Genomic DNA, 15,162 nt, shown 5'->3' with positions numbered 1-15,162 from the left:
GTGGTGGCTGATGTGCATTTGGCACTGGTAGTAGTCCCGGGAGACAGATCCTTGGAAAGGGATCTGAAGGCCAGGTTGGTCACATCTTTGAGCTCGAGTGCAGAGCAGATCTCCATGCCAATGAGATACTAGTAACCACAGGAAGTGGTGTAAAAAGCTGGATTGCAAGTAACTTGCTCTGCAAGCGTTCCACATGACAAGCAAACATTTATAATGCACTTCAACGTGATAAACCGCCATGTCTTACAATACAAGTAGTGCATGATGCCAAATGCCACAAGATCACAACTGAGCCGAAGGTTCCCCTCCCTCTCCCGCACTTTCTCTCCTTTCCTTCCTCACTCCCTTCCTCTTATCCTCTCTCTGCGAGATTGTAGGCGATTGTCTCCCAACAGCCAGGAAAGGTATTAGTGAGATCTCATCTGCAGAGGAGAAAAAGAAAAAGGTGGAGGAATCCCTCATTTCAAGGGAGACCTTGTAAAATGAGAGAAACTGCAAAATTTTGTAGAAAAGTACCTCCCAAATCAAGCCACAGTAAATGCAAGCGATGAATCTGTTTAAGGACAATTAAATGTCATACTTCAACAAAATTCTCAAAAGGAGGCAAAAGCCAATGTCATTGGATGGTTCCTTGTTAAAGCGTCACAAAAAGGAAGATCCCACTAAGCCATGAGAGCAGTGATTACATCAGTGACAGTGAAAGTGGATCCACACAACAGGCCTCTTCTAACTTGTCTCCCTCACACCAGTCTCAAAGCTTTTCAAAGGTGAAGTGCAGGTTAGTTTATTTTTCTTTACAAAGTATTCTATATTTTATTACTTTATATATATATTACAGCATTATAATCATTTTATATGAATATTTTAGGGTTATGGAATGAATCTTCTGAGTTATGTCTTATAGGGAAATTTTCTTTGATATATATATACAAGTGCTTTGAACTACAATCATGTTTCTAGAACGAATTATGCTCACAAGCCAAGGTTTTAACATACTGTAATCACAACTAAGCTACCACTTAAGGCTGACTGAACAACAGAAGTGGTGAGACACATGTTTTGGAAGGCACAGAACCTGCTGCACTTGACCACAATGACAGAAATAAAAATAAGGACTGTGATGTGGGGTAGATTCTTTCAAATGCACTAAAGCACTTCAAGAAAAATAACAAGATCTGGTCTAACCCTCAGCTCAAGTCACAGTCTGAGAGCTTCCATGACAGCTTAAAAAAATCTCTTTTTTTGTAGCCACACAACTAATTTAGCTAAAAATCAACCACAGATTTTAATTATGAGGGTTGCTGAATTAAAGCAATAGTTTAATCCACAATCTCACCGAGTTTCTCCTGTAAAAGTTAAGGCACAGATGAGTAAACAATGAAATCCTGACAAGTGGAAGAAGAACATATGCTTGGATACAGATGAAATTAACCAATCTGAACTTTCAAGTCTGTCTGAATCTCTTACCAGCATTACTTTGCTCTCATGTGAAAAGCCTAACCTTTGACTGTGTAAAAACCCTAAGACAACCTTACATTGCACAAATGCCTGAAAAGAGATGCCTATCCTCTGCAAAAGTCACCATAATCACATGCCTATTAATTAGAGTGAAATCAAAGCAGACTTCAGGAGGTAGGCAATAGTATATGACCCAAAAGAATTGCAAGGCCTTACTGATAAACTAGCAGGACACCATTGACCACGTATAAGAATGGATTCTAGAGGTATTAAACCACGAAAAGTAGAATATAACATTATATCAGTCTAATATATGTATACATTTACTGAACTATTTTTGTAACAGAATTTTCCTAGAATAAGAGGAAGGTTTCTAGAGGCCTAGAGATACAAGAATGTTGGGTTGGATTTACATACCAACCTCCCACTTTTGTTCCCCAAGACAGCTGACAAGGCACACCTTTTTCTAAGCCATTGAAAAGGTATTAATCAGGGACCATCCACAACCTTCTCAAAGTTCTGTGGTCACTCCCTGACTGGCAGAGTGCAATAGCTGTGATGGGCTTCCAGACTTCAATAGGATGAAGCACCAACACTAACCAGCAGAGACTGTAGAATATAGGTGTATCAACTATAGAAAGCATCCATTACAGTAGAGGTAAAATGACATACTCTGTGAATTCACTCAAATTCTTTCCACACCCTACAAGTGCTTGTAAAATGGACCCAAGGAAAACATGGCCATGGTAACAGGAGTTCAAAAACAAGTTCAGTCCTTGCCAAAATGGATCTGGCTAAGCCATTGCTACACATCAAATCTGCCAGCATCAAACCCATAACTGTGCTTCCAATATGCCATCATGAGGGGGATGGCAGCTACTAGCAGATTGATTTTATCTGGTCTTCTTCCATAATGGATTCCCTTATATTCTGGATGTGCATTTGCCCCTAGCAGCTCTGCCTGTACACCACTGATGGAAACAGAATATACCATCCACCATCATACCATTCTACATAGCACTGTACTTATCAAGATGCTTATTTCACAGCAGCAGAACACAATATGCTCATACCCATACCATAAGTGGCTTTCCCACATACCCTACACACCTGTATTTCCAGTGAATATAGACATGACAAACATTTTCAGAGCTTTCAATGATACAAACAGCCTGCTGCAGTAAGTGTGTCATAGGCTTGCCACCACTGAATCAGAAGGAAAGACTGCCATCTGGTTATTTTGTACCCCTACATCACTAAAACTACAAGGCTAAAAAAAAAAAACAAAAGAACTGTCGTATTCTGTTGACTGGGAAAATTGGTATCAACTACCAAGAAGAAGAAAAAGATTGCTGTTAAATAATGAATGCAAAGTAGATGGAACCCAGGAGACCCTCCAGAGCATATCTTAGTTCCTCCACACTCAATACTAAGAGTTAGTTTTTTTAAAAAACCTATAAAACCACAAAACAGGCAGACTATTCAGGGAAGAAAGTGTGTGGGTAAAAAGCCAGAGAAGCTGAGATGCCAGCTGACAGTGAGAGAAGGAACAGGAGGTAGTCAATGAAGAAAGCATATGCATTTTTAGACTTCATGACCAGTCACAGAAACAAGGACTATATTCATGTATTTTCTATCTGCTTGGTATATATGTGTGTTTATTTATGTAGTCTCCCCTCAGTATGTACCAGGGGTTTGTTCCAGAACCCCTACCCTGCCACTGTGGATACCGAAATCCACAAATATGCCAGTCCCTTTTGCAAATCACATGGTATTTGAATATAACCTCATGTATACTTTAAATCATCTCTAGATTACTTTCAATGCCTAATACAATGTAATTACTATGCAAATAATTGTTAGAGTGTGTTATTTAGGAATAATGACAAAACCCTCTATACATCTTCAGGGCAGATGCAAATTTTTGTCTAAATATTTTTGATCTGCAATTGACATAATCCAGGTAATGTACAGCCCCCAGTACAGAGGGTTAATTGTATATAAGCAACCATCATAATTCAGATTCTGCATATCTGAATTCACCCACTAAAATTTACGTGCACCTGGAGCACTTTTACAGCCATTTGGAAACAAGTATAGCACAGAGCAACAAAAACCTTGAGTTACCTCAAGTACACATTCACAGCTAAGTCTAACACATCAACACAGCCTTGATGTTTCAGCTTTTTATATTATAAATAAGTACAATTCATGTCATGTTTTGTGCTTTTTAGGTTATTTAATCACTGAAAATGGCTCCCAATCATAGTAGTGAAGTGCAGCCTGCTTTTCACAATTTGCCTGTCTCTTCTTAGAACCTCAATCCCCCAACACTCATCAAAAGTAACTCTGAGAGCAGAAATTGTCAATTTTTCTTTCTTTTCCCCCCAAGTCCAGGGATCTGAATCCAAGGCTTCAGTTGTCCTAGGCAAGCATTCTTCCACTGAGCTACATTCCCATTCTGATCATTTTTTTCTTTTATATCACCTTATTTGGTACTTTGCATACAGTGGGTACTCGGTATTTGTTGAGTGAATTTAATTACCTGCCTTCTTGAATATAATTCTTCAAAATAATATAATCTAAGATATAAAATAACAATTAGTAAATCAAATGGATCAATCCATGATTCATAAGACAACAACATCTGAAAAAGAAGTATAGATTGTTGGCTGTCAAATCCATTTTGAGCAATAATTTTTATCCTTTTGCAACATATGCTAATAGCATTATTTTCTAAGATGAGAGGCAACCAAGTATCATGCTGTTTCCTAATCAACACCAAACAAGTTTCTTGGATAAGTATCAATCATAGATCAAGGAAGGAAACAGAAAAGTTAGAAAAAAGCAGAACAGATAACCATGTCATTCATTCAGGTTAGTATCAGCATATTATATACTAACAGGCAGAAAATGATGTTAAGAAACTTTCAGGTGAGTCATTAAAAATATAATGGATTAAAGTCACAAAACCAGAAGAACAGAAAGTACAGAAGGCAGAACTGACAACTGACAACACTGTATTGAACTTCAGGCCAGGCAGAACCAAATCAGAATGTTAAAATATAAAGAATGAGGAAAATCCTAAAATTATGCTATAAATCAACATAGGTCTAGGGCCAAGAAGCACGCAAAGGGAGGAAGAGTCTGGAAAAAGTCTCACGGCAGAAACACAGAAGACAGCATTGTTTGTTTTGCTACCTTCTGGCCACCATGAACTGCTCTCCTCTGCAAAGCCACCCTGCCTTGGAGCCAGCCAATAATCTAAATAAACCTTTCCTCTCTGAACTTGCGAGTGTTAGGTATTTTGTCCCAGCAATAAGAAAAGTAATTAACACAGAATTTGGAATCAGAGAAGCAGGGTGCTGGCTGTGACTATACCCAACCACATGATTCAGGAGCCTTTGGAGCTGGCTTGTAGGAAAAGTTTGGAAAAGCTTAGAGATGCTGGTTGAAAAAAACAAAGCTGGAACACCTTAGGCTGTACTTGATGGGAGATTCTCATCAGAGCTCAGAAGACCAGAATGCTGACCGAAGTTCTGCTGGTAAAGAGCAGGTTTGGGAAGTTTTTATTGGGAAGAAAGACTGCATTGGCTGTTTGAATCCAGACAATATGTATGATGCCATGGCAGAAAATGTTTGCATTTTGCTCAGGCCCAGAGACTTTGCCTGAGACTAAGATTAAGAGTACGGGAATCTTCCAGAAGAAATTTCAAAGCAATCTAATATTGAGGTAGTGGTATGGCTATTATTGGGGGGTTTTAGTAAAATGTATGTTGAGAATCAAGAGCAAATAGTTCAGCAAAATGATTTAAAACATTTTGAGTTTGGCCAGAAAGAAAGCTCCAGTAAAGCTGTGGGTTGCAAAGAGAGCGCACAGGAGATCTTGATGACTGAGAAGGAACAGAATAGAAAAGATGGCCTGAGGGCATCACGAGAAGCAACAGGACTCTACCCTTTGCACCTTCAAAATTGGCTTAAGTCATTTTGCTTTGAGTAGAGCAACGTACTCCAGAATAGCAAAAGCCTAGAAAAGCTGTTGCTTGGGATTGGGTTTGAAGGCACTTGGATGCCTATAGAGAAGAAAGCCTGGTTACTGCTTCAGGTGGCAACACTCCTTGGCATAACCCACATGTTGCTGGTTTTAGATGCATGCAGAATGTAAGAACTATAGGGTCAGGAAGGCTTCCACTGAGAGTTCAGAAAAAAGTCTGGGAGGCCAGGCAGTGTCCCTTGAGAGGGCAGTGTATGAAACTGTGAGTGTGAAGCCAAAGCTGCAGTGGAGACCACAGAAGTTCGAAGAAAACTACAAGGTGCAAGCTGGTTAAAGAAGCCATAGAAGCTACAACCACTGCCAGTGCCATAGAGGCAGAGCTACTCACACCCTTTGGAGGTCACAACTTGCCACAGGTTTCTGGCAATGCTGGAAGTGGAACTGTGGGATTTAATGTTTACCCTGCTGGAGTTTGGTCTTGCTTTGTTCCCATTCCTTGCTATCTCCATTTGTAACTTTTATAATGGAAATGTCTGTTTTCTGCCATTGAATGCTGAAAGTATTTAACTCTCTTTTTGTTTGTACAGGGCTTGCAACTAAAAGTTTGCCTTAAATTTCAAAAAACACTTGAAACGGTTCAGCAACGCTGAGACTGTTAGGCAACTCTTAAGAGATGCACTAAATAAATGCCTTTTGCATAAAGCAATGTGCATGAGTCTTTTGGGGCCAGGAGCAGAATGTTATGGCCTGTATTTAGATGTTCCCCTTGATCCTCACAGTCAGAGATGTGGCTTTTTCACAGGTGGCTGGATCTAGAGTGTGTCATGCTGGAATTAATTCATGATGCAATGCTATGCTCAAGAGCACAAGGACTAAGGATGTAAGTGCTACCTGCCCTGAGTAACCTGGATAAGATAAAAGGGGTAGAAAGATGCTGGTAAGGTCCCTTGTTTGTTTTGCTACCTTGGGCACCATGAACTATTCTCTGGGAAGCCACCTTGCCTTGCATCTAGCCACTTATGGACTGAATCCTCTACAAACTATGAGCTAAATAAACCTTTTCTCCCTTTAAAAAAAGAAAAAGAAGACAAGTGGAATCTTGCCACAGTAAAAAAGGCAGAAAATTCTGTATATTAGCAACTCCACAGTTAAGCAAAAAAACCAATGACATTAAGTCTCAAAAAAAAAAAAAAAAATCTAGAGACCTTAGGCATTGTAAGCATCCCTTTATAATCATACTGACTTAAAAAGCAGTTTAGTCTACGTAACCAATTTAAAAGAAAGAGCTAAGGAGCTACATATACTACATCAGAATAATGTCTACACCAAAATCTAAATAAGAAAAATACAATCTATGATAAACGTATGTCTTAGTCCATTCAGAATACAACAAAATCTCTTACAGTGGGTAATTTATAAATAACAGAAATCTATTGCTCACAGTTCTTGAGGCTGGGAAACCCATAATAAAGGAACCAAAAGATTCATTCTGTGTCTAGCGAAAAACAGTTCTCTGCTTTATAGATGGCATCTTGCTGTCATGATTTAATCACTTCCAAGGGGCTCCACCCCTTAAAACTGTTCCATTAGGTATTAAGCTCTAATAAATAAATTTGAGAGGAAGACCAACATTCAACATATATCACCAGATTTGCTCAATTTCAATGGACATTACCTGTCTTTGTTTCAATTAACTATGAAAGCATAAACCCTATGATAGGATTCCTTGCTCAAAGAATTTCAACTTGGAAAATTCATGCAAAAAAAAAAAAAACCCAAAAAACCAAATTCCGAACAAATTTTACTCATATATTTAAAAATATTTATTGCAATCTATTTCATTTAAACATGTTTGGGGTACAAAAGCAAGAGTTCTTTCCATGAAGCTTATGTTCTAAAGGAAATAAACACATAAGGAAAGTAAATGCGATGTCTTTATAAAGAAAATTCAAGTACTGAGACAATATCACAGGAGTGTTTTACATAGCACATTAAGAAGTCCTCTGTGAAACATGAACATTCAATTTGTGATCTTGGGAGCTGGGGATTTAGCTCAGCAGCATAAGCGCCTGCCTGGCAAGCGTGAGGTCCTCAGTTCAATCCCAAAAAAAGACATTAAAACTCCAATTTGTGATCTTAGGAAACAGCTTTCCATAGTATAGCAATAGCAAAAATAAAGACCTTTTATCAGAAACGAATTTAAAGTTTAGGAGTCAAAGAAATTAATGCAGGGTGAGCACTGTGGCACATGCCTCCAATCTAGGTAGCACTCTGGGTTGCAGAGGTAGAAGGATCATAAGCTCAAGGTCAGCTCAGTCCAAGGACAACTCAGCAAGACACTAACTCAAAATAAAAAAATACAAAGGGACTGGGGGGGGGGGGATAGAGTTCAGTATGAAGGCCCTAGATTCCATCCCCAGTCCTGGGAGGCGGGGCAACAACAGTGAATGCAATGGGAACCTTCTGACATAGAGTAAGATTAAAATGAAAACAATTTGGAGAAAAGTTAGGCATGAAGGCTCACACCTATAATCCCACTTGGGAGGCTGAGACAGGAAGAACTCTCTGAGTTCAAGGCCAGCCCAAAGTACATAACAAGACCCTGTCCACAAAAAAACAAAATATTTTTGAAAAAAAAAACAAAGTCTGGAGAAGTAAAGAGTCAGACACATAATGCTTTACAGTCACAAATAAAATATGTTGGAGAAACAACAGAAGAAAAATACAGACAGACAGCGACATAGGACAGAACTTGCTATGGTCTGAAAAATCACCAAAATTTATGTGATGAAACTTAGTTTTCATTGTGGTGGTGTTAAGAGGTTTCAGAACTGATTAAATTATGACAGCCATGCCCTCATGAATGTGTTAGCACCTCATAAAATGGACAGGGGAAGCTGGGCGTAGTGCATTCCTATAATGCCAGCACTGTCAGAGGCTGAGGCAGGAGGCTCACTGTAAGTTGGAGGCCAGACTGGGCTAAGTAGTGAGTTCAAAGCCAGTCTGAACTACAGTGAACCTCTGTCTCAAAAATAAAAAAATAAAAAATAAAAATAAAACAAGGACAAAAAATGAACAAGGGAATAAACTGATCCGTTTTGCTCTTCTACCTTATGCTAAGTAAGGCCCCTCTGCCACATAAGTATACAGTAGTGTGGCCCTCAACAGACGAGTGACCTTGGGCTTCCCTGTCAAGAAAACCATAACTGATGGTCAAAATACCCTGGTTCAAGCCAGATAGGCCCAGACCAAGTAGCAAGCTCAGAAGTAATCTAAAGATGAAATAAATTTTTATTATTTATAAAATTATTCAGTTTAAAGTATTTTGTTACAGAAGTTCAAACAACTGTAAAAGAAACATTTTCAGGTGAGAGGAAATTCAACCCAGAACATAAAAGATAAGACTTCACCAAAATAGAGATGGTTTAATATGAGAAAAGATAGTGCTCAGATGTAGATAAGCTAGTGAACTGCTGGTAGAAAGGACAGGATGTTGTCCTGTGATGGATTTCATTTTCTCAATAAAGACAAGATCTAAAAGAATGAGGCAAAAGGAATTTAAACTGGAGGTGTAAGGAAAAAGTTTAAAATATTGATTTCCAAGAACATACATACTAAAGAATTATAAGAACGTTAGCAGTATTCAATTTCAGTGTTGAGATTGAAATTGTACACTTAAAATGAGACTAACAATGAAATTATTCTTCTCCATCTGTGTTCAGCTCTGAGGTACAACAAACAAATTGGCCAGTTGGATTTAATCAGTTTTGTGATTTGCGAGATGAATGAAACCAAAGAATAAAGGAGCCAGGAAATTAAAAACTGTTTACAATATAGTAACTACAATGATAAATCACTAAATCCAAACTAAGAAAGTTGGTGAAGAGCACTCAGATGCTTCAAAATGCATACCTTAAACTCCCAAACAATTCGTAAACTCCTAAAGCAAAATTCTCATATATATACAATCTCACCAAAGCACAACAGTGCTTTGATGCCGCTTCTGTATCCCAGAACTCCAAATAACACAAACATATCATATCACTTTTCTAAAAGTCAGTTTCTAATGATATGTTAAGAAAAATAAATTTATGGTAAAATATTTGCATTCTAAAGAGCAGAACACTGGGCTCCCATGCCATTTCCATAATAATGGAATAATAATTACTGATTAATCAAGGGATGACAGACAATGGGAACTGAATCATAATGAATTAACTTCACATGAGAAAATAAAACCCATTTACTATAGGGTCCCTCATCCAAGGAAACTCCTGTGCCACCGATTAAAAACTACTACATTTTCAGGTACTCAGAGAATGCTAGACTCAGATGAATTGGACTTCTACTCTACTGCAAACTACAACCTATGTTGTAAAGAATTTAAAATAACTAAGAGTTATCTGACCATCTGCTATGAAACTTAGTTTATCTGACTTGCTTAAAATCATTGTTACTGTATTACTCTTTTTATATTTAATGAAAGTCAAGGAAATCCTTAAGAAGACAAAACATACTTTTAGTAAGTTAGGTTCAAATAAATATTTTACACATAAAAATTTTCAACTATTCTTTTTCACTGTACAAAATACACAGTTTAATCAGTTCCATTTATTGAAATAAAGAAAAAAATGGGTCCACATGACATGTTAAGAAAGAAAACATAGCCCGGGGACTTAGCTCCAAGGTGTAAGTGCCTGCTTGGCAAACACAAAGTCTTGAGTTCGATCCCCAGCACAAAAAAAAAAAAGAAAGAAAGAAAGAAAGAAAGAAAGAAAGAAAAGCAATTAAACTTTGATAACAGAAAACAAGTTTTGTTTTTCAGTCTGTTATCCAACTCACTAAGTAGAACAACTCATTAGCAAACAGGTGAAATAATTTCCTTATCTGTAATAAGAGAATAAAGCAGATACTAAAGATTTCTTTCTAGTGCCAAAATTCTATTTCTAATCCAGTTACCGTACTTCTTTCAAACATCTTTGAGAATACTGAGTCAGTCTTTCAATTCATGATACATGCTCTCTTCTAGATTACAATTAACGGTAAAGTTTACAATTAACAGAAGAAAAAAAAGATAAATGCTTTTTTAAGTCGGAAAAAACTAGGCTATCTCAGCTAATTACCGCTACATTCTCATAGCATGCAACTGTTTCTCAAACTTCTCACACAAGTCTCCTTTATTTCTTCTCTCCTCCCAGCTTAGCAGAGGCACCTTCTGAGAAATGTAAATAAAGTTCATGATCCCAGACAGAACTTATTTGGGAAAACAGAATCTAACAGGATGCCACTCACATCAGAACTTTTGTTTTTATTTACCCGTCACCAATTCCAGAATCTTTACATAGCAATTCCTAATTTAACTCCTCTATATAATGTATCACACCAGTGATTCTCAAAGTGTTGATCACCTGGAATCTTTCTATAAATGCAAAATTTTAGGTCCCATCAAGACCTACTTAATCAGAAACTCCAAAAGGGTGCCCAAAACCCTGTGCTTTTAAAAACTCTGTAAATGAGATTTTGAGGTGCACTCAAGTTTGAGAGCCACTGTACAAATCACCTTGTCAGTGACTGGTAGTGGCTAACCAAAAAACAAAAACAAAAACAAAAAACAAAAAAAGAGTTTATTTTCCCCAATTCTCCCACCATATAGAAATGAGTGAATGCACAAGATACTGTCAACAATTTAACTCCTATTCCAGCTTGCAAACAAGATGAACTTTAATTACGCTCCTAAATACAGCTCTGTCACCTGTAAAACAGAAACAATGCCACATAGCTCCATCAATAAGAGAGCTTACAGAGAGGCTCTTTTGCTTTCTACTCCATCACCTACACCAAGTTCCGACTGTTTTACACAGGCAAAGGGCAAAATAAGAGGGAAGAGAGCACTCTGGCCCTCTGAGAAATGTCAGAGGTTTCCTCCATAGAAAAGCTCTCTAATGTGTTTTTTAATGAAAAATATCATATTACAGAAATGAAATGTTAAGCATTTACAGAACCATTTTTTTAAAATTCTAAAAGGTGGTCAACAAACCAGTGGAAGCTGGGCATGGTGGCACACACCTGTAATCCCAGCACTTGGGAGGCTGAGGATCATTGCAAGTTCGAGAACAGCCTGGGCTATAAAGTGAGCTCAAAGCCAGCCTGAACTGAATAGTGAGACTCTGTCTCAAAAACAAAACAAGACAAACTTGTGGAAAAGCAAGTGATGCAAAAATGTGCACCCCCATAATTTTACAAATTTTAAAAAACTAACATTAGCGATAAGCAACTGTCTTGTATCAAAAATAAATCACTAAGAATAACTGGATATAAACAAAATGGAAAAGTTCTGGCACATAGTAAATATACATTAACTGTATATTAAATATATATATATATTAAAGCGGTCCAGGCATTTGAATTCAAATTTCCTACATTTTTCAGGGCGGCCTCGCTGTCAAATTCTTTGTCGCAATATTGTTACACTACATATTCTACCTTCCAGTTTAAAAAAAAAACCTCCTGGTCACCAAGACACAAAACACCACTTGCCTTAATGATACCTAAAAACCAAAGAGTATTACCTACAACAGAAAGAGTGAACGATAACAATTTTGAGAGTTCACCACACACAATTCCCAAGTTCAGTTCTTCTCTCTGAACGGACGTGAATATCCAAAATGTTTAATTTGGCTTCCTTGACAACTATTCCCTTTTGTGGAGATAAACATTAATCAGTGCATGTGTCACATGTGTCATTATACTCAGCAGTGTAGCTAAGCTGGGGGCATTCGCCAAACTGGCACTTTCGCCTTTAATTCTTATTCCTCCCGCTGACACCCAAGCTGGGACAGCCCTCTATTTTCTCTGCGCAGCCAACATTACAGGCTGAAACAGTGAAATTTAAGCGCCCCTGTCTTTTATAAAGAAACCTTTTTCCAAGCAACTTTCAAAAGGACAGTCAGCCCTAAGCAGAACTGACACCATGCTGGGAGTTGGAAAACCCACAAACTGTCCTGCCCTCTGGGAACTAGAATCCCAACACCAACTTTTGATGCATCGACCTAACAACTTCCACACACGTCACCGAGCAGGGAAACGTGCCGGCCACGACTTTCTATGCAGTCAACACTGTCCCCTCCGCTTCCCCCGGCCTTCGCCACCTGGGAGCTCCAAAGCAAGAGGCGATTCCCATCTTGGCCACCGCCTCCTCTGGCACCACTGACCAGCAGTGTCCCCAGGCGCCGAGAGACAGTCCCATGCGAGCCCCGCGTCTCAGGACAGGCCCCAAGTCAGGACCCCGGGGAACCCGCTGGCGTCCTCGCCTCTGCCCTACACAAACCCGGAACCGGCGGCCGGCCCCCGCCCAAACTCGGCTCGAGCCCAGGCCGCGCCACTGGCTCCCCGGTGCCGCCCGCGCCGCCTCGAACCTCGCGGACCCGGGACTCGGGGAACGCGCGGAAGACCCCGGCCCGGGGCCCGCTCCCCCGCGGGACAGAGGACTCACCTTCGTACTGCAGGTCCACCAAGACCAACAGGAAGGGGAACACCGTGCCCAGCCGGCTGGTCACGGAGCCAGGGGCCACCATGTCCGAGAGCGGGATGCGAGGAGGAAGGTGCGCGGCCCAGCAGTCCGCGCGGGCGCCCAGTACAGCTTCGCCCGCCTGCGGTAGACTCCCAGGCCTGAGCGGCGGCGAGCACCCAGCAGAAAAAGGTAACGGTGGGCGGAGTCCCAGCGACGTTACGCCCCGAGCGCCACCGAGGACCAGTCGGCTTCCTCCTGGCCGCAGTGCGACCGGGCTTGCCTGGGTCGTGGTTGGCGCTGATTGGCTTCAGAAGCCGCCGCCCCGCCCCTCCTCTGATAGGATAACGTGGAAGCACGAGACGAGGCGGCGTCTGGGTGGTGAAGCTGTCAGCGGGCTCCAAACCGCCGCGCCGGGCTAGGGGAGGTGACTGGGGCGTCGGGGCTGCGGCCGCCGAGTCCGCATGCGCGAACCGCGGGCTATTTCTCTCTCCGGCAGGTCCGGGATGCACTGAAGGGTTTGAGCGCTTCAAGGTTTGGTTTTCCGGTGTGGTGTTTGGAGAAAAGGGTGCGGCCGTTGTTTCCGGAATGTCAAGGCCAGATAGGGTCGCTAGAAGTCTGAGGACCGGAGTCAAGGCCTTGGAATACTCAAGTGTCTGGGTACATAAAATGCCTGACCTGAGAAGAAGCAAGAAAGGCTTAAAAGAAACTGTGCTCTGTTAAGTAGAGTCGTCTGAGAGTTGGAAGCGTTTCTGGGGCCCAGCCAACGTGCGTGTCCTGGAAAGAAAAAAAAATTCTGAAAGATGCTGTGAGGGAGACACTAGAAGGGTACTGTGGCTGGATAAGGCAGAGTTGTAAGAGAGACCTGTTAGAAGGAATGTGGCATCTCTTGCTCCGAGGAGGAAACTCAGGAGATAAACATAAAGAACAAGATAAAGTCCAGCTTCTCCTGGCATGAATCTCGTTAATGGCCCTGTCCCCTGGCACAAGCATGCTGTACACCAGCGTCGTTTGAAACAGCGGAGTAAAACAGTGGGATTTTTGTGGTTATGAAACACTGGCAAGTGCATTCTTTGCTTTCCCTGGGAGAGTATAGCTGCTACCTACAGTGTTACCCACATGACTTTTCACTGGGATGGCAAATTAGTAATTTCCTGAAGACATTAAGGAGATAAATAGAAAAAGGCTTCTCTTCCCAAAGAAGACTGTATGAAGGAAAGATTTTTGAAGAAAACTGAGTCTCTCATTAGCTGTGAAACAGCAAGGGATTCAGATCCAGGAAACGCCATATAAGTTTACGTACATAATGTATATAAGTTAATCTTCATCTGTAAAGTGGGGAAATTTCTGATAGCCCTGAAGATTGGAAGTTTCATGAAGCAAGTGAATGTTCCAGTAAACAGTAGTGTTATAATGAGAGCTGATAATGAAGACTACTTCAGGATTTTTTTCATGATATCACAAAGCAATGTGAATGAAAAAATAGCACATGATTTCAGTGCCTACAAGAATATTAATGAAGATGTCATGTAAGTGAGGTATTTGCAGCCAAGAAAATGCTGAAAGGAATTTAGTAAACAAAATATAACACTGCCAAACTATGAATTCTTACCAGAATACTGCCTGTAATTCTGACTTCAAAGAAAAGGCAACAGAGCTGAAGTTCTGTGGAGGAAAATTAAAAATTATTAAGGAGATGATGATGGATCTTATTTAACAGAAAACGAAAATAGCATCCGAGTGTGTGTCTTGTTCAGACGGAGGTTCACTTGAGATTTGAGCAGCCAGAAATAGAGACAGCCTTAAAAGCCTGAAAATGCCTTTATCTCAGCTGTACACTCAGATGGCAGTCCTCAGACCCCTAGCCTGCCTGCTAGTCAGCTGTGTGCTGTGTAGGGCTCTGCACAATAGTGGCAACATGCCAGTAACAACCTTGGTTGTATCAGTTATTTACACTGAGGCTGACAGGTGTGCCTGCATAGAAATTTTGTTGACTTGGATTTAATGGCCACTGAAAATCACCCACACACACAGCCTGAATCATTGTGCAAGCATCTTGGGCTTCATTTTTCCCTGTAGCATGATAGTGTATGCCTATACCAGCAGACAGGCCAAGGGAGAATGGCAAGTTTGAGCCTAGCCTAGACAATCTAGCAACTTAGCGACACTTTATCTCAAAATAAAAAATAAAGCATTAGATATG

At 40.4% G+C, this 15,162-nt stretch overlaps 1 protein-coding gene across 1 annotated transcript in view; it reads right to left on the bottom strand.

Annotated features, from left to right (window-relative positions):
- Dnajc3 (DnaJ heat shock protein family (Hsp40) member C3) overlaps positions 1–13,160 on the bottom strand; it is a 49,795-nt gene extending 36,635 nt beyond the window's left edge. Inside the window, exon 1 of the mRNA XM_003477608.5 lies at positions 12,945–13,160. Coding sequence (XP_003477656.2) covers positions 12,945–13,026 — 82 coding nt within the window. The 5' untranslated portion in view covers positions 13,027–13,160. The remainder of the gene's footprint in view (positions 1–12,944) is intronic.
- Between the last annotated feature and the right edge of the window lie 2,002 nt (positions 13,161–15,162).

The sequence above is a fragment of the Cavia porcellus genome, unplaced genomic scaffold (genome assembly GCF_034190915.1).
Source record: "Cavia porcellus strain 051 isolate PalLab524CR breed Dunkin Hartley unplaced genomic scaffold, mCavPor4.1 scaffold_4, whole genome shotgun sequence".
In the NCBI taxonomy this organism is placed as follows: domain Eukaryota; kingdom Metazoa; phylum Chordata; class Mammalia; order Rodentia; family Caviidae; genus Cavia; species Cavia porcellus.
Note: the sequence above shows the minus strand (reverse complement) of the source record. Positions and strands in the feature narration are given on the sequence as shown.